This window comes from Rhinolophus ferrumequinum, chromosome 22 (assembly GCF_004115265.2).
Source record: "Rhinolophus ferrumequinum isolate MPI-CBG mRhiFer1 chromosome 22, mRhiFer1_v1.p, whole genome shotgun sequence".
Lineage (NCBI taxonomy): Eukaryota > Metazoa > Chordata > Mammalia > Chiroptera > Rhinolophidae > Rhinolophus > Rhinolophus ferrumequinum.
The window spans coordinates 14,935,742-14,962,658 of NC_046305.1; the positions used below are offsets into that span (position 1 = coordinate 14,935,742).

The 26,917-nt window shown below is 42.7% G+C and overlaps 1 protein-coding gene across 1 annotated transcript in view; it reads right to left on the reverse strand.

Annotated features, from left to right (window-relative positions):
- The window catches only part of NMNAT2 (nicotinamide nucleotide adenylyltransferase 2), a 107,894-nt gene extending 85,614 nt beyond the window's left edge, over nucleotides 1–22,280 (reverse strand). Inside the window, exon 1 of the mRNA XM_033093762.1 lies at nucleotides 21,939–22,280. Within this exon, the coding sequence (XP_032949653.1) occupies nucleotides 21,939–22,023 (85 nt within the window). The 5' untranslated portion in view covers nucleotides 22,024–22,280. The remainder of the gene's footprint in view (nucleotides 1–21,938) is intronic.
- Nucleotides 22,281–26,917: the final 4,637 nt, after the last annotated feature.

Here is a 26,917-nt window from a genome sequence, read left to right on the forward strand (position 1 = left end):
ATATTGCTTCTTCATAGTTGAGGCCATACTATATGTATATAATTCTGTATCTGCCTTTTTTCACTTAATATTAGTGCGTCAATGTTTTTCACAAAGTTAAGAATTCTTTAACAGTCAAAAAATAGCCATCAGTATGTAGTCATTTGTGGAGATGAGGAACAGCTAGCTGTAGGAAAAATGAAAAATCAAAAATGTGCTTATGTTATGCAAATGGACGCTTGTAGCTTAGGATGAGATTTTATTCTACACAGATGCAAAAAGGGTTTTATATGAAACAACTTAGGCAAATGTGCACACATCGTGCTCTTGAAAACTATTGGATGACTCAAAAATGCACTTTCACAATGATAAAAAAAGATATTACTGTTGAAATGCCTGTGATGAGTTTGAACAAAACTGATGAGATGTGCATGAAGAAAAGCAATATTTATAAATATACTATTTAATAGAGTACGTAACTTTAAATCTTCAAGAGTAAATATATACATGAATTAAATGTTATTTTAAATGTCATCTAGAGCCCTAAAAGTTTATATGTATCTATGATGGGAAACCCCTATTTTTTATATCTTCTTATTGAGAAAATATGGAATACCCTTGATTTGGAATATATACTATAGATAATGCACGCGTTTAGGTTTTCTTGACCAATCCCTGTGGAACATGTAATAGGTAGATACAACTAGTAAAAAAAATTGGTTAACTCAAAAATTACAATAGCGTTGGATCATTTATCATTGGAGTAAACAGCCCTTATACCTATACACATATATTATAGCAGAGAACAAATCTGGAACCCTAAAAATCCACAATAGTTCCCCGTTTGCCTACAGAGTAAAGTTTAACAGCAATGATCTTAACATTCACGTACCTCCACCATTTGTCAACTACCTACATGTTTCCACACCCAACTCTTGGTCTTAACCTCATGTGTTCAATGTGCAGGCAGATCACATCACCCAGTATTTCAGTGCTGGCCCTAAATGCCAGCTTCTGTTCTTTTGCTCATGGTGTTCTCTCTGACTAGAAAGGCTTTCCCCTCCCGTTCACGGCCATTTCCAAATGTCTCCATCTTTCTCACTTCTAAAGTCCATCTCAAATACACTGTATTGTTGTTCCGTGTCTCAAGTAAAAGTAGGACTCTTCTGTAATCCCAAATCCAAAGTGCTAAGGGCTCAGCACTGGTGGCCTACATTCTCAGCAGGGGTGGTCTTGCAAGTGGGTGAGGTCAGTCCAAATAATTAATAATAATAATAATAATAATAATAAAACACTTAGATAAGACCACAATAACAGCTGACTGACTAAAAATTTGCTGTGTGCCAGGCATTCTTCTAATTACTTTGCACACATTAATTTATTTGATCTTCACCAGAGCCCCATGAAGCAGATACAATGTTATCCACAGTTTGCAGATAAGGAAACTACAGCCCAATTTAAGTAACTTACCCAAGGTGGCCCAAGGGATAAGCAACAGAGCTGAGAAACCAGGCACTTAACCATTATGCTTTTCTACCAGAAAAAAGAGACCCACTGTGAGCAGGAAGATAGGTTGGTAAACCCGGCAACATGGAGGCACCCATGTTTAGCTGGGAGAAGCAAAGCCCAAACATTAGGTCGGCAGAGAGTAAAGTGAGCACACAGGGCAGAATCCATCTAGGGCTTTCTCTCCACTCTGGACCAATTGTAGGATCCTAAAGAAATACACTCCTGCCAACTGCATTGGAAGGTTCAGACCATTCTAGGTACCTCATCACTTTTCAAATTACTAATAAACCTGTCTCATCACCCCTATTCACCAGATGCTCCTTGAGGATCCATGTTCAATTCACTTACTACAGCATCTAGAACCGGACTTTGCACATGGTAATTAGTCAAATGTTATAAACCATTAATCCTCACCTCACTTGGCTCTTTTTTTAATAAAGCAGACACACATTAAAGATATTTTAGGAAGATTTCTATCTCACACTTTAAAAATAATTCTCTGGGGTGGCCAGTTAGCTCAGTAGGTTAGAGCTAACCAACTTAACAACAAGGTTGCCGGTTCGATCCCCACATGGGCCACTGTGAGCTGCGCCCTCCACAACTAGATTGAAACAACTACTTGACTTGGAGCTGATGGGTCCTGGAAAAACACCCTTTAAAAAAAAAAATTTCTGTTGTCTTTTTTTCTTTATGGAATGTTCTCGTTTTTTGTTGTTGTTGTTGTTGTTTTTTAATTGCTTCTCTCCCCCAACTAGTATAGAAGCTACATATGCGCACAGGCTTCGTTCTTGTTTATCACTGCATTTCTGGCATCCTAGAACAATGCCTGGCACCGAGAAAGGAGTCAGTAAATATTCATGAAGTGAATGTCTGAAAAAGAATGGACTTTGAAAATGCTTAGCAGAGCCTTGTAGGCAGGCTTTCTTCTTGACAACAAACCCTGAGTTAGGGTATCAATACCATTGCATTACCCTCAAAGCAGGCACAGGTCATGAAGCGCGAGGGAAAGAAAGGGTTTTGCTGGAGGGGGTTGGGATATGGAGAGAGGCGACCTCACACAGAGCACAGCGTCTCGCTCCTCCCGGATCTCCACTGGGCAGCTCTGTCCACAGCAAGCTCCTGGCCTACCAGCTGGTCATCCATCTCCCCTCCCATGCTGCCCGCCTCCGGCATTGCAGGTCCCGCCTGTTCTGCCTCCTGGATCTCTAAGCATTCCCCCCTTGGCCCCTGAGCAATGTAGGGTCCCCAGTTTACCTCCTTACACCTATGGTCCCTATTTAGCAAAGGACGTGCCCCTTGGGATCCATTCTCCTTAGAAGGAAGCAAGGGAATTAAAAATGACGCTTCTCTTTTACAAATGTCTTTATTTTGTTCCATCACATTCAAAGACTTGAATATGAATCCAAGTTTTTCCATTTTACAGTTACAAAACCTCTTCTCCACTTTGGTTTTCTCATCTTGTAAAATGGGGATAAAACTGGCTGTACAGGGCTCTTGGAAGAATTAAAAGGGACAAAATAGACAAAAGCACCTGGTGCAGCGCAGGTATTAAAGAAAATGATACTTCTTTCTTTTGTCCTTGAAGTAAACTCTCACCTACCCAAAAGGACCCAGGAACCAAAGAGAAGGGGAGGTTTTACAAAATAATGCAAGTGAAACTCGTCACCATGTAGAGCATTGTTTCTATGGTCCCAGGAACTCAAAAGGCGTTAACTGTACAGGGCAGTTCCTGTGGGCACTGGTGGCGAGAGAAGGTGGGGGAACATCACTGCTTTGTGTGTGCGTGTTCCTTATAAATCAGAGGTGACTGAACAGCAGGAGCTGCACGTACATTACTGTGAAAAGAGCTACTCAGAAATGCCCATGGTACCAGCCAGCACTGAAAGCGAGACGTGCAGATCTCAATGAATATGCTTTGGTGTTTACAGTGAGAAAACAGCACATGCCAAGGTCATCTTCTCACCCCAATCCCTCAGTCCTCGGTTTCCTTACCGTGAGGTGGCTGAGGCTGGCAGGCACCGCATTCTGCCTTCATTGGCATATTGTGGCTGCCATGTATGGAAGAGCTGTCATTGTACATTACGATTCCAGGCTGACATGGCATAATTGCCTCACAAATATTTGTTAGCCGCTTGATTTGAATGGTAGTTATATAAATTACACTGAAAACCAAAATTGAAGACTCTCGGCTGCTGTCTAAAAGGTAGGGATTTGAGGCAGCACTTGGAGTTTTTAAAAAAGATAAAATAACGCAGGCTAGGAACGCCTGGCCAGATAAACTGAAGTCATTTTGGCAAGGAGAAAAGTAAAGGATAGCACATTTATCCAAAACAAAAGAAATAATTCCTTGCTGAGGCCAGAGTTGACTTCCTGACTAATGATGGGTAGGAGAAATTAGACCATGTGACGCTGCATAAGTTTGGAGCAATCTGAAGGTCAGCTTGGGTCAGCGTAACATTTTTTCTTTCTACTTTTTTTATGAAGTCAGTTTTTGAAAAGAGCATGACAGTTCTGAGAGCTCCCACAACCTGCAATCATTTGAGTGATGCACAAGTGAGTTTTAATTTCGAAGCGGATGCCTCAAAAATGGATAAAAGCCTAACCAAGAAATCCTGAAGGAGGCATAGGGACGTCTGATATTTTGCAGCATGGATCAGCACTAAAGAAGTTCGATGCCAAAGCCCTTAGAGAAAATACCTTCACCACCACATCAATTACCTTCTGTCCCTGTTCCTTGAAGTATCTCTCGTCTCTCTTCCAACCCCAGCACCTCCTGCCCCATCTTCACTCTCACCTTCCTCCCCACTCTACTGAGAGAACAGAAACTCTTCGAAGAGAATTTCTACCACGCTTCCACCACCAGGTCTAGCCTAGCTGCATGTGACTCCATATTCTCTACTTTCTCCTCCACGACAGATGAATTTTCAGTGGTCCCCAGCAAAGCCAACTCCTATTTTACCTGGATCCAATCCCTCTCACCTATCCACAGCTGCTCAAGGGCGTTCTTCCAAGGTTTCTCTCCTCTTGCCTGCACTATTCATTTTTCGTATCCATTAAATGTAGATGATTCTCCTCAATACACAACCACGACATTATTTCTCCTTTCTTAAAAAAAAATGAACAAGAAAGACCTTCTCTTGACACATGTCCCTTTACAGCGATGCCCTCTTTCTCTGTTCCCTTTTAGAGCGACGCTTTTCAGAAGGGCATATAAATTTGCTCTCTGCAGTCACGCTCTTCTTTCCTTATGTTCCCTCCCGTCCAGTTCCTGCTCCCAACTCTCCAGCAAATCTGCTTTGGTCAAAGTCTTCAAATGGCCTTGGCTTTGAGACACCAACAATCAGTTTGTTCTCTGAGCTCCTGTCAGTGGACCTCTCAGCAACGTCTGACGTGGTTGATCTCACCCCACTGAAGCACCAACCTCCCTTGCTTCCAGGGCATCACCACTCTCCTGATCTTCTTCAGCCTCACCGGCTGTGCTTGCACAGTCAAGGTCGCTGCCTCTTCCCCAACCCCCAGCCCTAACCCCTGCAGTGTCACAGGACTCAGTCCTAGTCCTCTGCTCTATCAACACTCCCTCCCTTTGTATTCCCAGCCCTTCTCTGGCTTTACATACCAATTCTATGCGGACTCCCGAGTTATTTATTTATTTTTATTTTTGGCTCACGCTGGTATATGCTTACTCAACATCTCCACTGGAATGTCTAATCATCCTCGAAGAAGTAACATGTCCAAGACTGAGCGCCTGACATTCCCTCCCTAACCTGCTCTTCCACAGGCACCCCACCTCAGTAAATGGCAATTCCATTCTCCCAATGGCTCAGGCCCCAAACCCTGGCTCATCCTTCATTCCTTTATCTTTCTCACCAAAACACATCATTAACAAATCCTATTGGCACTTCCTACAAAATATAAATAGAATTATTTCACTTCTTCTCACCTCTACCTCCCTGGTCCAAACTAGCATCACTTCTCCTCTAGACGGCATGCAGTAATTTCTTAACTGGTTTCCCACTCTGTTCTCAGCCCCGATGGTCTGTTCTCCCCACTGCAGTCAGAATAAGTCAATGGAAGTCATCAGGTCATGTAACACTTCTCTTCCGGACCTTCAAATGGCTCCCCTTCTCCCTTGTGGGAAAAGCCAAAGTTCTGACAATGTCTTATACGACGCTACACAATCTGGCCATCGTGATTTCTCTAACCTTACCTCCCACCCCCTCTCTTCCATACTCACTGGTTTACTTGCTTTTTTCTTGGGCATTTGAGGGAAGTACTCACCTTAGGGCCTTCGCACTTGCTGCTCCCTCTACCTGAATGCCGTCTTCCCAGCATCCACCTGGCTAAATCCTTCATCTCCTTGAAGTCTTGGCTCAAGTGTCACCATCTAGCGCGATCTCCCCTAACTGCCCTTTAAAATTGCAACCCCACCTCTGGTCCTCCCTGTTCCTCTATCCTGCATTTTTTTCCCCTTTGTTGTACTTCTTGGCACTTATAACCCTGACATACTACATTATTATTATATTTTTATTTATTTATTTATTTATTTATTTATTTTGTCTTTCTGCTTCCACCAGACTGTAAATGCCATGAAGGCAGGGATTTTTGTCTGTTTTGTTCTCTGATGGACCTCCAGCTACTGGACTAATGCCTGCACACAGTGGGCACTTAAATAAGTATTGGTGGTGGTGGTGGTGGTTGGTAAACAAACTCATAAAGAGCATCTCTGAAAAATCACATGAGCCCTAGCTGCCCCAGAAATTAATTCAACCCAAGTGGAAGATGAATTCTTTCTCAGGCTAAATGTGCTTTTGCTATATCAAGATCATATAACCTCAATCATCGTCATCTTCATAATAATAACAACAGTAATAACTCATATATGTATATAGTGCTTTCCGGTTTATAGAATTCTTTCTCCCACATAGTCTTATTTCATCCTCAAGACAACTCTGAAATTGAACAAGGCAGAGAGTGTCAATCCTATTTTGTAGATGAGAAAGATAAGCCCCAGAGCAGTTAAATATCCAGCTTGCGTGTCACCTAGACAATGAGCACAAAACTGACGAACTCAAGTCCCCTGACTCCAGGATTAGAACTACTGCTGGCGTACCAGTCTGCCTTCGAAGAAACAACGTGTCTTTCTCTGGAGTACTCAGATGAGTACAAGGGATCTGGGACCTTCGCTATCCTAATTTGGCTCATAATTTATTCAATAAATACTAATCAAGTACTTCTTATGTTCCAGCATTGTTCTAAACACTGGGGGTACAGTACAGGAGAGCAGAGACCAGTACAAGATTATGCTCCCACGGCGTCTATGCTCTTAGAGAAGCGATGTCAATAATCAAATAAATACCCTCTAAATAGGTCAGGGGGTAATAGTGCTATGAAGTAGGATGGATAGAGATCGATGGAGACCAGAGCAGAAGAACTATGTTAGAGATGCCTAGTAATAACTTATTCACATGTTACGCACCAATCCTTCCTCTGGCAAGGGGGGTGGACAGTGCTTCAAACTTTGGGTGGAGATAGTCCAAAATGTATTATTATGCGTTTGGATAACAAAGACGTTCAAGCTTCCCAATTTAGATGCTAGGGGATGGGGGTGATGGTAAAGCTCAATAAAACAGAGCCTGGTTGACATTTCCAGAAGGTAGCACTAGGACAAAGAGTCAAAGTTACAAGAACACAGGTTTTGTTCATGACAGTAGAGCTTTCTAACAAAGGAAGCTGTCCAGCAATGAAACAGACTGGAAATGAGCTCCCTGCCACGAAAAGTATCCAATAAGTGACTGAATGACCTCTGAAGTCTCTTCTTCCTACTGCAAATCTAATTATTTTCCATTCTGTGGCGCCTCTCTCTACCCTAAGTCACCGTGTGTTCCAGTGCAACGGGGTGAGGACAGGCGCAAAAATCTGGCCCCAAATCATGGTTCTCTTGCCAGCTCTCACAGAGATTGAGCAGTCACCTGACTGCTGGCCCTAGGTCCTTCCAGCAGCAGCAAAAGCTGACTCTTCTGCAGGGAGATTCGGGGCACAGCCTATTCCAGCCTTACCCTCAGGACCTTCCAAGGGCCCACATCTAAACGAGGTGCTCTGTCCCGTGAATGGGTAGGAGGTCTTCACTGGTCATTTTAGTCTCACTGACAGTTAACCTACCCGCAATTACGGAAAGGAAAAGAGCAAACAGTCTTGGATACGAGGCCACCGCTCTGGGTAACATCCCCATGTCCCCCGGTCTCTCTGAGATGCCAGCCCAATCACAACACCTCTAGATGGCAATCAGCCACCCTGCTTTGCCTTTGCCTTTCAGCCATCTCCCAAATCCTCCACTAACTGGAAACAGACCTCAAGTTATCACGGGACAGACACTGGCAACAGCTACTATTACCCCCATTTATCCATCACATACTGAAGGCCAGTGAGTTTGCTAAGAACACCGTATGTGACAGGGAGGGCCATGCTCTTTATCCATGTAGCTGGGACATACTTGGAGAACTACAGCTGGATGGAATCTGACTACCAGTGGTGGCTTTTGCTTGTTGAGTGGAGAAGGCCAGCCAAGGGATTTAAAGAAGTGGGAAAGGTGATGGAGGAGCAGCAGAGGGAGGAAGTTAGGCAGGGAGGAGCTGACAGATCATTTTCCCAGAAGGGTATGGGGACATGGGAGGCAGTTGCTAGAAGAAGAGAGAAAAACCTGCTACCATAAGGGCAAGAACGACATTTCCTTTCCCTAGATGTTGAATGGGACATTTTAGAAATTGTTGGTGATTTACACTCTCACCCCTGCTATCTCTTCAGATATTATTTAGTAAAATTGGCATCACACTTAGACTTAGGGACTGATCTGTGATTTTTCAGGGGGTGCAATGAGGCATTGGGGCCCAAGGTGAGAGCCAGGCAGGCAAAGGAGGTGGTGTTACAATATAGTCACATTCTTTCATTTAATGCTCACAACAGCCCAACAAGGTAGGGATTATTATACTTATTTTACAATGTGTGTGGGGGAGGGAGGTTACTAAATAATTATCTGTAGACACTAGTGCCAACTACAGTGCAAAAGAAGGGCGGGAATTTTACATTTCTATCCGTTACTCTGACCCTGTTCCTTTAAATTAGCAAACAGGGGAGTGTGGCTACTTCGCTCGGTTTGGCCAACACCCAGGAGTTATCTGGATTTGCTCCCAATCTCCTCCTGTTCCCCAGTGGCTCCTGCTTCTGAGCTGAGCTCTTCTTGTTGCTCCTCTCTCTGTCCTCTGGACTTGTCCACAGGTCTCTCTGGTGATCTGCAGAGTCCTCTGGCCCTTCCACATTTGGCTGCCTTGGGCAGAATCCCCAGAGCAGTGTAAGCCTCTCTGCACACAAATCCACAGCCCTTAACCAAGTGCTGAAGGTCCCTTTACCCTCAACCAATGAGCGAGGCAGCATCTCGAAACAGTGACCTCCAGAGTCAGAGCACGTGGATCTACATGCCTGCCCAATGGGCACTTGCTGTGTGGCTTAACACAAGTTACCTAACCTCTCTGATCACTAGCTGAATGGGAATGATAAAAGGATTGTTGTCAGATTAAATGAGGCAAGGCGAGGAAAGCACTTAAAACGGTACCTGGCACAAAGTAAGTGCTCAATAAATGTTAGCTCATGTGTTAGTTTTTAACTAACACATTTATTAGAGAGGATGATCAGAGTCGGTCACAACACAGGCTAGAAAAATCCCATCGTGTCAGGGATGTCAGGCCGCTGTTGCTCCCCACTCGGAGTCAGGAAGTGTCTGTAAGTGGTTTCAGTTCCCACAAAGGCATTTGGGCAGATGCCCTCTGCGGCTAGTTAAAGCTTGTGGAAAGGGAAAGGAAGCTGAGAGATCACCCAATTGACAAGTTAGGTTTCATTTTTCTTCCCAATCCCTTTAATTTCTAAAGTTCAGACTTTACCCCTAAAGCTACTGCCCTACAATTCAAGGATTCCTGATAAGCAACATTATTTCTTACACCTTTTCTCTTTCCCAGCCTTTGCCAACACAATGCCTTTATGCATTTCTTTAAAAACAACAAACGAAAAAATGTTTAATCACAATAGATGGAAATAAACCAATACGCATTTAAAAGGAATGTGCCTTGTAAATTGTTACGGGTTGTATTGAGTGGGAGGTAGGAGTAAGTGAAGGGGACCAGTGCCAGGAAGACAGCATGAAAGCACCCCAGGGGCCATGATGGGAGGCCCCACACACGAGACGGTCCTTGCCAGCTCCCCACCATTCCTTCCCATCCACTGTAGGAAACCTCCAAAAACCAATCTCAATGAAACAAGTGCAGCTGGGAAGAGCAAATTCCATATGGAGAAGTCATTCAAGCCTGTTTTTTATGAATATTCAGAGCAATAGGATTGGCTGGGCAAACTGGGAGAGTGGGTTTATCCATTCCTCAAACGGTGCAGCAGGGAGCTCTTTATTCACTACATTTAAATGCAAATGATCACAGAACTGCATGACAATACACTTTGAAAAGTTGATTTAAAACAGTACAAGGGAAGGATTAAGGGGCCCAACAAGAAGGATTTTATTTTAATTTTCCACAGAGGTTAAAGTCAGGCCAAACAGAAGCCCAGAACTCAAATGCTACCCCAGGAGCCAACCTTGTCACCAAACAGAATTGGTTTATTTTCCTCCCCTTTGAAGAAATGGAAGAAAAAAATTCCTTTTTTCTGTTTGTTTGTTTGTTTATCAAGAACTGACTTCTGATCGGTATGAGCTCACCTCACCAAACTGACGATAATATAAGCAAAAGCCCGGAAACTTGACACTTCCCCTGTGTCTTCTTGAGGGTGAGTGAATACGCTTAGAAATACTAGAAGCAGTTTTCAGACCTACTCTGATTTGTGAGAAGCCCTGGTGGTTCAGAGCCCCCAGGCTGGGAACCATTGAGGTAGAAACATCTCCTAACAGACATGCATGGCTTTGAATGATAAGGGATAAAGAGCTGAATGTTGCATGTTGTGGAAGAATGGCCCCTTGTGTCCAGTGCGAGTTCCTTGTGCAGGGGCCCCACATGATGTGAGAAAGATGGGGAAGGCCATCAATCCCTCGCTTTAAAGGCAATGCCACGCTAGTGTCACCCGCTATTGACCGGGATGGAGGCATTATTATGTCTGCTCAAAGACGGAAATGAGACTTTGTCCCCATACCAGCTCGGCCTGCAACTCATACTGTCAAGCAAACCAACGTAATACGGGGAGGAGAAAGATTCAGTCTGTAAACGGAAGTCATATAGACAGAGAAGCAATTATGTGCTAGCTGAAAGGATCTCACCTTGAAACAATAGGATGTCTGGGATTTGCTTCAAAAGAATATAGGGCAGGAGTGGGGCAGTGGATAGGGGTATCAGTGAAGCAAGATTGAGTGACAGATACATTGGTGTTCCTTCTATCATTCTGCTTACTTTTGCATGTTAGGAAATTTCCATAAGAAAAATGACTTTTTTGTTATTTGGTTTTTTAAAAAGATTCTGCCTGCCCAATTTAAATGTGACACGGCTCACTTCTGTTGGGACAAAGGCACCATTACAGGGCACAAGAGCACTTGAGCCACTCTGGTGGGAGTCCTGGGAAGAGGGCGGTGCCAATGGCATAAACACGAGGGGAGGAGCTAGCAAGACAAGATAGGAAGAAAGCTCAGAGATCAGTCCCCAAAACAGGACTTTGAAACATGGACAAGAGTTATTTGGAGTGCTCAACAGAATCCATTTAAAAGTAAAAGTCCCTGCAGTGAAATATCAAGAAACTTGATCATTCAAGAATTCAGAGACTTCTCATCTCAGCCTTACCTGGGAACCTGCAAGGGTTCTTTCTTCTTCTAAAGGCGGCATGCCACTCCCACGTGTGGGTGACATCATCTCACATAACTAAGCATGTGTACCAATTGCAAAGCTCCACAGGATACCACATCTTGATGATATACCAGTTTTTTGTTTGTTTGCTTGTTTGTTTTTTACCAGCCGGATTTTTAAATAAACAGGACCAGTTTGGTAGCTTCTACCAAATTGATTGATTCTTCAGAATGTCGGGGCATTTTAGCAGGCAGGTAGCCGCAGCTTGTCTTACCTGATTCAGTTAGAAAGAGAGAGAGACAGTGCCACAAATAAAGAGAGACCCGGTAAGCTCAGTTCAATAATACATAAGACAGCACAGAGCAGGCCACATCGGAATGCCGCATCATGAACTGGGTATAACCTTTAGGGAGGGATATAAGCAATCAAGATCTGTTCAAGGAAGGTGAGCCAGGATATCTTGAAGAGCAGAAACAGGAATGGATGTCCAGCTGAGGGAACTGGGGCTTGTGAAGCCTCAAGAGAAGACCGGTGAGGAGGAGAGAGCAGCTGTCTTCAGCTATTGGAAAGTCTCACAAGCAGAAGACAGATTAGACCTGCTCCGTGAATCTCAGGGAGAAGGACTGAGGCCAACACATGGAAGTCGTGTCGAGGCCAACGTCAGTCCACTAGAAGGAACAATCTGGAAAAAAGTAAAATTGAACCAAGGGCTATTTGGCTGCTTTGGAAAAGAGTGCACTCCCTGGGCCTGGATGACCTCAAGCAGCGTTTGGACAAATCCTTGTGATGATGTTTTACAGAGGATTTCAGGACTGGATGAGCATCTGCATGATTTTTTGAAAAGGCCCTAAATGAAGATCCTGTGATTTCTGATGATGAAAACTAGAAATGAACAAAGCAAGGGTTTTTTTATTCATTTTTGTTTCTCTGAAGCAGAGCAAATAATGCACAAAGCTTCCCTTTGCCAGGTGCCATGTACATCAAACCTTTTTCAAACTGTAAATAAAAATAAAACTTAACTCCTCTGCCATCCTCACTGAGAAACCATTCCTAGATGTACCACGCGTCTGACTGAAGCATCCAATGGACAGTTTCACAATTCACCTTGACCCCACATTTTTCCCTCCTGCCAAGACACAGACTTATTAGTTCCCAAACGTGACAGGCAGGTCCCCACTGTGGATATCCAGGAAGGCTATCCTCAGGGAGAGAATTCCACTCTAGGACGCCTGAGCTTTCTTATCTCAAGGCGACAATCATCTCAGTTTTGAGGTTCCCGAGTTCCTGCTATTTGTCCTGTTTTCTGACTCTGTCACACTTAAATCTGTTTTCTAGTACTTCCTGGTTCCCACATTCTTGTCTGATTGCTGATCAACCACTCTGCCTCAACTGGGAGACTCTGGATATTCCTAGCAGCTCAATCATTCATTCATTTGTTAACTATTGATAGTATTTTCCATGAGCCTAGAGTACGACGCAGGCACTCTAGAAGGTACGGAAAGCCATGTGACCCTGACAAGGGCCTACATCTGATAGAGAATGTGAAACGTGGACAATAATAGCTACAACCCACAGCTCAATGTGCTAAGTGCTAGAAGAGAGGGACAAACCCAGTGCTATTAGAGTTCAGAAGGAGGTGAGATGCTGCAGGAAAACGAGATGTGATTGCAAGAGCAGACTGTAAAAAGCCTGATACAACTGACGTGTTCATTATTTTTTTTTAAAATCCTCAAGTATAAGGTATGTAAAATATTACATTTAAAGGAGGAGGTAGCTGTGATTCAGGAAAAGGATGTTCTGAGAAGAAAACATCCAACATTAGCCAGAGGGGCGAATCTGTGTCCAGTGTAAACCAAACGCCAGAAAATCATCCCCACTGTGAACACGGCCATTTACTCAGTCAGCCGGAAAAATTACAATGACGAAATTGGAACTACATTTACTGCTTAAATGAGTCTTTTTAGAGATTTAGTTTAGACTGAAAAATTGTTCATTAAAGAGTTCCTTTGGGTAATGGCCTTCAACTGCACTGTATATTTTTAGAACCTTTTAGATTCACTCCCCATTCCAACCCCGAGAGGTCAGTGAGACCAGGGATAGGCAAACCTTTTCTCTAAAAGTGCAGATAGTAAATATTTCAGGCTCTGCATTCCGTATGGTTGCTGTCGCAAGTGCTCAATTCCGCTGTCGTAACGTGAAAATAGCCACAGATGATACACATATGAATGAGTGTGGCTGTGTGCCAATAAAACTGTATTTATGAATACCGAAATTTGAATTTTATAAAATTTTCATGTGTCACAAAATATTTCTTCTTCTTTTACATGTTTTTCAACCATTTAAAGATGCAAAAGTCATTCTTAGCTTGCAAGCCACGTTTTGCCACGAGGCTGTCGTTTGCTGACCCCTGGGTTAAATCAATCACCCTATTTACAGATGAGAAAACAAAGGCTAAAGGGGACTAAGTATATTCCCAAATCAACAGCCATTTAGTTTATTAATTTCCATACGTAGAGAAATAATAAAGCAATAGGAAAAACGGGGATATTTACCCATCAACACGATACACAACATGAGAAGATCATACGTCATCTATCAACTTTGATTCTCGGGGGCATAACGAGTAAATAATTTTTAAATTGTGCCTAGTAAGATTGGTTCATGGCAAATGAAGCAACTATGGCTTAAGTTTATATGTACAATATGTGATTGTCTTAATTTTAATTTATAACGGGTAAGAGTCTCTAAGTTTTAAAAATTTTGCCTTATTTTAAAGACCTTATAGTTCATGTGAAGATCCACACACTACTAAATGCTTATCAGCACATAAATATTTCAAAGGAACTGTGAACCATCATTGATGTAGTTTCATCTCAGGGCTCCATGGAAAGAGGATTTTACCTCTCTGTAGGAACCTAGATGAAGGGTTAGAAAAATGTTGAAGAATAAAGCATTGGAAAACCCAACCCCCCACTGGAATGTCATTTATCTGAGGCTTTAAAATGATATAATATTAATAAATTTCAAAGTCATAGAAACCCATAGCCTTATAGCAAGAGAAGAAAGATACTTGTTCCTGAAAGGATTACAGCTGAAAACAAATGTCGAAGGAAAGGATCTCGATGGTCCTTACTCCTCAGACAACAAAGCTGGCGGAATAAGAGAGGAGGCACATGACTCCAAATCTACAAAATCGTGGACGATCCAGTTAGGGTGCATGGAGTTTCCTAAATCTGAGAATACCTGAACAATGAAGGGCCATCCCACTGAAGGAAAGAAGGGGTACATTTAGTACCTCAGTGAAAGCAACGTCCCAGTGGAGAAGTGGTTGTTTGTTTGATTGATTGTTTGGATGCGTATACTTTTTTCACCTATTTATTCCTTCAGTAGCTATGGCTTGAACAATGTACAATGTTTCTATTTCAGAAAATATAAATTAATTAGTTAATTAATACATTAAATCGGGGGGGAATGGGGAGGAAAAGCCCTCCTTATTTCAAAGAGTGACACAGAAATAATAGCTTTAAAATGTTTCGATAAAATCACAGTGGCAGATCCCCAATAAAGGGAACATGGCCATTTGGGAGGCAAGCTTATACCTGAAATGTGCTTCTCTGCTCAGGGCCCTTCAGCGGCTCACTAACAGTGCTGGGAAAGTCTGAACAATTTGGCAATCCCGCGCCACCCCTACCTGTGTTCTGGCTCTCTCATCTCTTGCCCTTCCCTGTCCCCACACACTCCAGTCATCTAGCAAGCTCCTTGGAGATCCCCGAGTGTGCTGCGCTCTTTGGGGCCTTTCCACACATCCTGTTTTCAGCCCAGGGTATCATTATCCATCAGGTCCATGGTGCAGCTTCTACTTTCAAGTTCACTCTCACTGAAACCTGCCCTGATGGGCCTCCCACCCTGTCTAGAGTGATAGTGTCCTCCTCCAGGCTGCTTTACCTCATTCTCACCTCTTTAACAGCACTTACAAGTTGCACTGCCAGCTAGTTTATCTCCTCTATGGAAGATGTTCTCCCTGAGGCGGGGGAGGGAAGGGGGGAGCGGTGTCTTTAATTTTCATATCCCCGAGGCCTAGCATGGTACCTGAAGCACGTGCACAACTCCATAAACATTTGTTTAATGAATCAGTGGCCATGAGTCCACTCGTGACTACCCTTCTCGCTGCAGAAAGAATACAGACTTGAGGTAAAGGTGGTAGGTTAATTCTAACATTTCATTCGTTCACTCATTCAACAGACATTTACTGAGCACCAACTACGTGCCAGGCACTGTTCTGGGAGCCTGAGAGATACATTAGTGAGCAGAGTAACCAAAGATCCCTGTCCCTGAAGAGCTCACATTCCAGCTGGGGAGACACACAATTAAACAATAAACATGACATATAAGGAAATAATAAGCTTTGCTAAAAGGTGATAAGAGGTAGGGAGAAAGATGTAAGTAGAGCAGGACAAGGGGAAACGGGTGTTTGAGTTATGATTTAAAATTATGTGATTGGGGAATAGAACCTACTAAGTGGACAATGAGAAAGTTAGATTTGGGCAAAGACTTTGAGAAAGAGAATGAAGTGGACATGGGGACATACCGGGGAAGGGCATTCCCGGCAGAGGGAGCATTTAGTACAAAGATTCTAAGGCCAAAGCAAGGAGGTCATTGAGGTTGGCTAAGAATGAGGTGTGTTTGGATAAGGAGGGAGCTGAGGGGGAAAGACGGCAGATCTTGGAGGCCTTGTAAGTCATTATAATGATTCTGAATAAGTTAGAGATCAACTGGAGGATTATGAGCAAAGTTGCAAAACGATCTGACGCAGGTCTGGCTTCCATTTTAAAAGGATTGCTTTGGCTGTTTTGTTGAGGTTTGAGTACTGGGGCCAACGGTAGAAGCGAGGAAATCAGTTAAGAGGCTATTGCAATAATTCGGGTGAAAGACACCAATGGCTCTCACCAGAGTTGTTGATGAAGAAAAGTGGTTGGTCCTAGTTATATTTTGAAGATAGAGAGATCCAAAAATATCTGCTGACATAGATGGGATATGCACAGAAAAAAAAAAGATCACGCTAATGTCCAAGGTTTTTGACCTAAGAGACTGGAACAAGAGAAACACTGTATAAGTATTTACTCGTATCTAGGGGCTATACTTCACTGATCCTCCTTCTGTCTGGCAAATATTAAATGAGGTCCAGGTGTAGCAGCATGGCTACCATGTGGAGGCAAGATGATGCAGGAAAAAAGGGTTAGCCTCTGGGTCTTGCTCCTTTTCTACCTCCTCCCCTTATCCCCCCGTGTCCCCAGAATTACAAGAATTTTCCTGGTTTGCTCACTTGTCCAGATCTAAAGACAATTTTGCAATCGATTTCATGGAAAACAGTTGAGTGACAGTAGTTTAAAGAAGCTCAAATAAAGTTAGCTTCATTATTAAAAGGATAATGGGGCAGAGGATGGTGCTGGTAGTGTTTATACCAGGGGTGTCCAAACTGCGGCCCGCGGGCCAACTGCGGCCCCGGATCCATTGTTAACTGGCCCACAGCAAATTCCAAAAATATATTTAGTTTACTTAAATAAACCAGGTGAGGCAATACGTACTTCACCTCGAGTGGAGTGGCCCGGCTGTTTGTGTATTTTACTTCATATGGCCCTTGGTGAAAAACGTTGAAAAAAGTTTGGACACCCCTGGTTTATAGCATTTGCCTTTGCTGCAGAGTTCACAGATCATGGAGATATTGTACAACACAAAAGGAGGAGGGAGCCCAATATCAGGCCTTAGTCACACCATGTAAGCCGCTTAACACCTTTTTGGGCTAGAATGTTTCTGAGGCTATCTGCCAAACTGTATCCTAAAACAGCAAAGGCATTCCGTGTGCAATTGAATGATTATAAGTGGAAAACTTCTGGCAATGGAAAACTTCTGTCCTTGTAAACTGCTGCTGCATTTACATATATTGCGATACAGAATATATGAATAAATGAAGTTATGCAATTCTCTATAAAATGAATTCCTATATCTCACCTCTTAGTCTGATAGAATTATTAGTCTGATAGAATAAGTCCTAAAGAATTATTTTAAATGTCTTTGTTTTACCAAAATTTTGTGTGTTGAGTATTGTTTGTTTTATTTTAAAAAATAGTGTTGAAAAGAATATTTAATGCATTCCTTTGTGCCCTTAGGATCTTTTTGAGCAATTCAGGATGATTTGAAAATTCTTTAAAAATGAATGAGAATTCTACTAGAAAGTATATATTTCACAGTACCATTAAGTATTGATTAAGCAACCACTATATACAGAACACTGTATTGGCAGCCAAGAGCACCATAAAATTTAGACTTGAATATTTTAGAGATAGCATAAAATTTAGACTTGAATATTTTAGAGATAGCATAAAATTTAGACTTGAATATTTTTAAAGAAACACTTTCAATATTGGGTTTTCATTCTCTTTCATGTATAGGCTATTTTCACAACTATTGCCTAACAGGAGATGGAGAGATTATCTAATTTTGATAAAAGCTAAATTCTTTAGCATGACTTACAAGCCTTCATAGTTGGTCAGATTTCCACCCACCTCTCTAGTTTTCTCGCTCATTCCCTTCCTCCTTGAACAATCCTGAAATTTCTTTAGTTCTACTATGTCCTGGCTCCATCTCACCACCCCAGGCCTGTGCATGGTCGATTCCTCTACCTGGACAAGATTCTATACATTTATTTGTTTGTTTGTTTGTTTGTTTGTTTGTTTGTTTGTTTGTTTAACAACTACTATGGCGCAAAGACATGTTTTTTAAATAGGCATTTCAAGCATATTAAAGTTCCTCAATTTCTGACAGTTCTCTCTCTATTTGTAGCAACTCAAATTCATTTTTCTGCTGATTTCTAGTTGTAGCAATAGGGGCTACATTTCCAATTCCACAGCAAGGAGAACACTCTTCATTATCCTTAAAGAGGAACAGAATCAGATCATATCTCTTTTCAAAAGATTCAACTGTTCAAAGCAAAAATATTTTGAAATAGAAAAACTGGAAAATCTAGTTATTTTGCAATCATTGAAAAACAGGACACATTTCTGCTCTGATCAAGTCCCTCAATTCATTTTTTTTTTCATGGCAAAACTAACCTGATCAGTCCTTTCTTGCTTTTCTATTTAACTTGCTATCTGATTTCCCAGTGGCAGATTTATTGACAAATATAGCAATATAAATACAAATAGTTATACTGAAATATAATCTCTTCATACTTAATAAAAACACTGACATGTTAAAAAAAAATAACTTCTACCATCACATAGTCTTCTTATGTTACAAGGTAGGCTCATGAAATAAAACATTGCTAGTTTATGGGTTTACGTTGCCAAGACCTTAGATTAATCCCTGAAAACATTTTAGTTATAGTTAAGTATATAGGTGTCGAGTATCTCTACACATTGTGTTTTCCTATATGTTTCTATAGCTACAAATAGGAATAATATCAACTTCCCTTTCAGAGCAAAGGGAAAAGCTCATTTTAAAATATTTTACAAATATTGAGAACTATATCAGTACTATTTTACAGAGATAGTGAGTTTTTAGTTCTGCACGCCACCTCTCTTTTTGTTTATAGTCTTTCACTTTTTTTTTTTTTTTGGTAAGCAACTGTGTTTCAATACTAAAAGTGTCTGAAACTTCAAAGTTCTGTTTAGGTCTTTACATTTTTTTTTCTATTACAAATTTCAGGTGCCTTAAAGAAAGGTCTACAACTTTATTGCATTAATTATTTCTGTATTGCCAGGGAGAAAATGTTAAAAGCCATTTAGAAGAAGAAAATAACTCATAGATAACTGTTGTCTTACTGATGAGAAAGAGCTCTTAAGGAAATGCATATTTAGGAATCTCATTTAGTTGATGGCCAATTTACTTCTAATCTGTGTTGGTATACGTTTGAAGGAAATAAAGTTCATGGAATTATGCAGTTAGAAGATCAGTGAACACTGGTTCCTGCCTTTGGTACAGGGCAAAGGTCTCTGCAAGTGGAATCAGGAGTATGGAGTTCACGTCCCAAGTCTGCCACCCACTCTCCATGTCATTTAAACCACTTAAGAAAGTTCCTCAGGCTCTGAACATCAGTTTCCCATTTTTAAAATGGAGGTAATGATGTCTTTCTTGTAAGCTTGTTATTAGGAATGTGACATGATATATATGAGAAGCCTTTATAAACCAGAAACTACAAAAATAAATTACAATATTTATCATGAGCTCAAAGATTCCTATTAGATATTGTATAAAAAAATAGTTTAATATGTATTTTGTGTTCTTATTTCCTTTTCACATGTATGTGTGCTAAATACTTCATTAGGGTATAAGCACCTGAAAACCACAGTGAGTATACCATATCTTCTCATGTTCTGTGGATTACAGGTGATGAATGGACACGCCAAAGCCTTTATTGACAGATATTCTCTGTTCTTCCTCAGTTCCAACAACACGAAAACAGTCATTACTGTAGGGACGATTAGTCGAAAGTCACTATAGTCAAAAGTCTCCTTTCACCTACTCTATGTCTAAACCCCCTGCTGTAATCCATGCCTATTTTCACAGTCTAGCCTCTAAACTCATGGAGAATTGGCAGGTGGGCATTGACTTAACAAAAGCCTTTTTCTCTGTTACCAAACTCTCTTCAGCTGCAAGGCAGAATACTTTGTTTTCAAACTAAAGCTATCTCTCTTGCAATTCAATCCAAAGCAAGCAGAATTAACTAACTATATCCTTAGCCCCAGAAAGAAAGGAGGAGTGCCTGCTGGCTCACTCAAGATTCCTGGAGCCAAGGAGTTCCAGAGGAAAGTCCATCCCTGCCTGGGCAACAGAAAGGAATACAGTGCATCAACATAAAATCTCTGGAGGAAAGATGGACAGAGAACAAAAGGACATGGCTGAAGACACCAGAATCAAAAGAAAGTGAAAGCAGTGTTCCCAAGGCACGGATACTCCCTTAGAAGACTGACGAGATGCTCTACCATGGTCTACCATGATGCTTCATCAAAGGTCTTTATTTAACAGGTAAATTGGCATTAGCTCCTAATAAAGCACCTTTAAAAGCTGAAGGGATGGCGAGGAAGGGACGGCTACCTCTCAGTCTCCGTCCTTGGATACTATAATTGTGCCTACCTGATAGGCCCTCTGCCCAAAGTAATCCTATGTTCTTTTCATGAGGTTTTTTAATAAACGGGCCCGGTTCAACGCACCTTGTAGGTTTAAAAGAGGATTATCTTTAGTGCAAAATACCTCTCCCAGTCTTTGCCCATATGATGTGGCTTTCGTTAAAGAGCCATGGGAGGGCTCAGCAATCCTCAGGCTCCGGATAAACACGTGTGCCTGCAGCCAGCTCCGGCACACACTGCGTTTCAGCACCGCCGCCTCTGGATAGCGACTTGCGGGCCTGCCGGGTCCAGGGCCTCCCACCGTACCTCACCCCTCCGCAGCCCGTTCGCGTTCCTCTTCTCGTTTCCCTCAGGGCCTGAAAAAAGCTCCCCCAACTTCTAACCTCTCCTCAATCCTGCTTCCAAAGTGACCTCCGCGTCCCTCCCTCAGGATCTAAACGCGCACGCCCCCGCGCCTCTGGGTCCTACCGGAGCAACAGCAAAGCCGCGTCGTTTACCCGGCAGTGGCCCAAGATATCCGACTGATACGGATCACCTTTCCCTTGCCTCTGCTAAACCCCAAACCAGCAGCCAGGTGTCCCCTCTGGCTCCCTCTCTCCAAGCCCTAAAGCCTCCAAGAAACAAACGGCTGGATGATGCGCTTTCCCACCGCCCCAAATCGCGCGCACGCGCGAGCGCGCACACGCACACTCGTACAGACACTGGACCGCCGCAAGCCTCCCGGGTACCATCGCCCAGGGCAGAGCCTAGCCAACTTGGGTCCCGGTCCAACAACAGCGGCTCGCGGAGGGCCGCCCGCAGCGGTCGCCCCGCCCCCCCCCCCCTTTCCGGGGCAGCAGGCTCCGGCAGCCAAGCCCCAGCCGGCTAACCGCCCCCCACCCCCACCCCATTCATTTAGCCGTCCACCTCCCGTGGGCAAAACACGGTCCACCACCTTCAAACATTTCGCCCCTTGACCGCCCCAACCATCCGCCGAAACCTAAATTAATCTCCTTGAAGCTCCAGCCCAGTTACCGGTGTGTTTGTGTGTGTGTGTGTTTGTGTCTCCGATGCATATACATCATTTAACTCCTTCGAGCTTTCCGCCATCCTAAACAAACAGCACGTTATGTCCGACCCCCTCCTCTCCCTTCTCTGCGCCCCAGCCTCTGCCCCATCCCGATCCTCCTCAGCCAAGTAGCCGAACCACCGCACAGCCGCACCCCACTTCTCGAACCTCGACCTCCCACCCCGCCTAAACCAACACTCCCCTCCCGCCCTGCCCCTCCCCCACGTCTTAGCCCCCAGCGAGCCGGCTCTGGCCCGAGCTACTGACGCCTCGAAAGCGCAATCTGCGTGCTCTCCCGGGAGCCCGGAATAGAGGGGCTGACCTCCCACCAGCGGGATCAGGCAGAGCCCCCCTCCTATGGGCCACACGCCTTCCAGTGCAATCGCCCTGGAAAACACAGGTGCCGGGGAAAGGATAGAGGCGGAAGCAGCTCCGAGGGTGGGCGGGAGGACTCACCGAACATCTGAATGTGCCCTTTGGTGATAGGATTGAAGCTGCCGCAGGCAAGCAAGATAACGTGGGTCTTGGTGGTCTCGGTCATTGTGCGGGTGGGTCCCTCGCGCTGGTGCAGGGATCGCCCCTCTTTTTGTTTCTGGTGTGTCTGAGAGAGAAAGGAAGGCGAGCCTCCTGGGCTGAGTGCTGTGGACTCCAAGAAGCCGCTCCAGACGCAAAGCGCGTCACTCCCCGCCTCCCCTTAACGCTTGGAGCTCCGGCAAGATCCGAGGCTGCTTTTGTGGTGCTCGGCTCGGTCCTTCTCTTTTCTTTCTAGCTTCTTTTTCGTCTCTCGTCCTCGTCCCCCACCCTTCCTTCATCTCACCGCCGCCTCACTCCATCAAGCTCTCTTTCTTAGTTTTTATCTACAAGACAAAACGTGGTACCCAAGTCGAGAACCATAAGTACTTACAGAATGATGTGAGTTCTGTCGCTTCCCTCTTTCTGATTTAGTTTTCCACCCTCATTCTAACATTTTTTCCCCCGTCCACATCTACTTTCTCTAACATTTCCAACTCCAGGAGTGTTTGATCTTAGGACCTGTTTTTTTCTCTCTTCCTCAGATTAAGTGAGAAACGACAATTGTTCGTTACAGGAGTATTCATTTCTCCCTTTCTTTTCCCCCTTATCTGATGATATTGAACTACTGAACTGAGTCCAGATCTTGACCTAGTGGTTGCCAAGAAATAAAGGAAACCTCCATCCTTCCCCTGGTATATTGATATTGGTCCTTTTTGAGGACCGAAGCAATGCTATCAGATTGGGAGAACATGGATGGGACACTTACTAAAAGTGTATTAGAAAAAGGTTGTGATCTTCCATAAGCTATCAAAGGTGAGACAAAGATTTGCCCATTGGAGGGTTTCTTGAGTGCTTACCATGTTAGACTCTGTTATAAACCGGCTGAGAAAGCAAAGTCCTGTCTTCAGTGAGTTTACATTCTACCAGAAGGAGACAGACAACAAACAAACAGAACACAAATATTAGATGGCAGTTGTGCAAAGCACGATACTTAAATGCAGTTGACTCTCTGACATAACAAAGGATGAGCAGTAGGGAAGGGGACCACTTCAAATCGCATAGTTAGAGAAGGCCTCTCTGGGAGGCAAAATTTAAACTGAGACGGAAATGGCAAGGAGTTGCTGGTACAAATATTTTGGGACAGGGAAGGGTTTATTGTACTCATAGAAATGAAAGAAGGCCAGTGTGAGTAGAGTATATGAATAAAGGGGGAAATCCGAAGAGAGAAGATTGCACCTGTGATCAGGATTGAACCAAGTAGTGCTCGTAGGCGAGGGTAGGGTTTGGATGTTTTCTAAATGGAATAATTTACAGAGGAATAAAAAAGGAATTCACTGAAGTTTTTAAGCAGGGGAATGCTAAGTAATTTACACTTATCTGGCTGCTAGGTGGAAAATGGGAAGGCAAAGTAAAGCATGTAGGAAATTCTGCTGGTAGCCAAGGTAAGTGGAGCGCTCCCTGGACTAGAATTTCCAGTGGTGAAGTTGATGAGAAGCCCATAGTCTCAGAATAAGTTTTGTAAATAGAGTTTGCGGTCTTTGCAGATGGACTGGATTTGGAGGACGGGGAAAATAGAAATGTAGGGAAATGTCTAGAAATTTAGCTTAAGCAAATGAGTGGACTGAGATTAAGAAAGGTGGGGAAACGTTTGCGGGATGACCAAGTGTTCTATTCTGACACACTAGATAGACCTAATAATTCTTTTTGTTTCCAATGGCCTTTTAAAAAATTGAGTTTTAATTGACATATAATGTTGTATTAGTTTTAGGTGTACATGATAATTCTGAACATAGAGATCCACAAGGACAAATTTCCTGGACTTCAAGATTCTTGGGTAAATTGCTACCCTATATTAGTGGGTTCGTCATTGCTTCTTATCCAAAAGCACATAGTAGGTGTGCAGTAAATATTTGTTAAATTAGGATGAATAACAAGTCAACTCTAAAATTTCTAGTTTAAATACAAGAGTTCCAAGAATTGATGTATATTGATAATGGGTTTGCATCTTCTTTGACATGGGATGCAGATGAATGGGGTAGAAAGAGCCAGAGATTGAAGGAAGGCTGACTTGGGTATGAAACTCTGACCTAGCTAGGCAATTAACATAATTATAGTTAAGCAATAAATATTTATAGAGGCCTGTCATGTGGCAGGCACTTGATTTAGGGGCTGTGCATAAAACAAAGTCCCTGCTTTAATACAGCTCATATGATAAAGGGGAAAACAAAACAGGCCGTGAAAGAAAATGAATAAACCTAACGGTAATAGGTAACCGTAATGAGAAAGAAAGCAGGGTAAGAAGAAAAGGAAAGGGAAATCCTCCTGTATTTAAAGTGCTCAAGGATGGCCCCTCTGATAAGGAGATATCTGAACAGAGCAGAAGGAAGTGAAGGAATGTGTTGCTTGCTAATTGTATGGCTTTGGGCAAGTCACTTATGGCTAAGCCTGTATGTTGCCAACTGGAGATATTATATTATGTGCCCAGGCACTTATAGGTGTGCTATATGGATCAAATCAGATCATCTGTGAGTAAATGACTTTTTTTTAACACATGTTGTCAGCTTTAGGTCAAACCCCACTGTTGTTACATACAAAACATGTTTGTTTGTTTTTTAAGTGTTTAGATGGTTCTATTGATGACTTTGTCAAGAATGTTTCTGGAAGTTCCAATCTTAGCAAATAATGGCTTTGGGATGTGCCAATAGTGTATATGTTAACAAATGAAAACAAACAGCCAAAAACATACTAACAAGAAATTTATTTTTGGTTAGGATTCTAAGCCTGATTCATAAGACATAGAAATAGGTATGTCAAGTCTTGCATAATACATTTACCCTAAAATATATAGTGAGCTATTCTCAGGAGTGCTTATTTTAACTTAGGTAATATAATTTGGTCCAATATTTCAACTTTCCAACAGCTGGGTAATTGGTTTAGGCTGAAACAGAACCAGAGTTGTTCTTCCACAGCCTAAATCTTGCAATCTGCTCCAGCCAGTTCAGTTTCTACGTGGCTCCATGCAGACCATTTACCCCAGAACAGTTCTGATGGGCGGGCTGAAGTGCCCCCTGGGTCTGATTTGAAATGTGCACATGTGAAGTCTAGCAGTAGTGGGTATGTATGCTCACATATCTCACTATTTACCTAGTCCAGATTCATCATCTATTTGTATCACGAATCAGGGTGAAACTATCCCATGTTTATAAAGCAGGGTTCCAAAAAATATTAAGGATCATTGTTTATAGGAAGAGCAAAAAGGTACAAACATAGATGTATTTCCCTTAGTTCCTGGGATTAAGTCAGATATTGAGTATGTTATGTTCTCTTGGTAAAAATATTATTCTGAGAAAACCATGACTCTTTGGGATTCACTGCAGTTCTCTATATTTGCCTAGTTCTTTCTCTTCTGCTTTCTCCACTTCTTTTCAAAATACACATCTTTAGGGATCCATCTAAAATGATTGGCAGTACTCTCCCCCTCTTCCCACAAATAAATATTTTTACATCTACAGAGTGAAAAATGTCCCTAGATCCAGGTCCCCCTTCCTTCAGCTCTAAATGCCCCAAATCTCTCTGAGATTTATAATTTCTCGAATTATTCAAATCACATTTCACAAATGAAAGATGTTTTCCAAATTTAAAACCTGGTTATCAGTTATAAACATGGCAATACGGCTGGCACCACAGTGAAAGGAAAACAGGACACAGATCTTTATAACCGAGAAGCACGGTATACCATTAAAAATAACAAATTTCTTCAGCTAATGCAGATTTGAGCTGCTTTATTCCTGCTGTCTTCTTTCGGATGTTGGCGGGTGGGTGTGTACCAATCATTACATTCATCTTGAGACCGAAGGGCTCATTACTTATCACATTTTCCCAAGAGCAGAAAGAAGAGAAAAATCAGTTCTAACAGACTTAGAATTATAACTGATAACAAGTAAAAGTATTCCCTGAAATGACACCTGAGCATATCTCTGCCTCCTTCCTTTGACAGAGAATATCTCTGTCACCCAAAAGGAAAACATATTTGGCTCAAGGGAGTGTTAAATAAAGGATAGGGAACTTAAAATACAATTTTTTTTTTCATTACGTCAATACCTCCCAATTTGATTAAGTCAAATCTAACCTAGAATTTTAATCCCCTGACTCCCCAAATTTATGAGATGTAGAAAATAATAGGGGTACAGCTGAGCTACTCTAAAAACTTGCCAGTCATAACTAATTTCAGAGGAAATGGAGGTATTAATATAAGAATAATTTGCACTGGTTGGTCCTGCTAAGTTCTCTTTACAACCCATATTCATTCTGTTGCTGTCTGGATACAAACTGTAGAGAGAGGAGTCTATTAGCTCAGCTGGAGTCAAGGTTGGCTCAAGGTTGGTAGCTGTACATTTTTAGATTTTATAAGTCGTTTGTATTATTCAGGACTATTTCAGAAATCCATAGCAGGTACTTAAACTAGCGTAAGCCAGAGAGAGAACTGACTGATCTATGTGATTGGCAAGCTGTTTTGTGTTCTTTTATGACATGGTCAGCAGCTGGGGCCACAAAAGAAGACCCAGCAGAGGCTCGGGAAAACACAGTTTATCATCCTCACAGGTCCTAGAGATGGGAGGCGTGCCACTTCATGCAGGGCTATGTGAAAGAGCACCAGGGTGGTCAGGAGGCAGAAGACTGGAGTGAAGAGAGCGCTTCGGTCACGGCATTTATGTGGCTTCCACTGCCAAGGCAAGGCAGGGCCGGGTAAACAGGTTAAGACTGGCGAATTTGAATAATTTTGGAGGCCTTGGTCTATAAGGTTGGGTTCTTAATTGTCTGGGACCTGGCCCTTGGAGGATCAGGGCAGAGGAATAATGCCTCCCAGAGTTTATAGGCCAGATAGAGGAGGTCTGGCCCTGGATTTATTTGCATATCAAGGG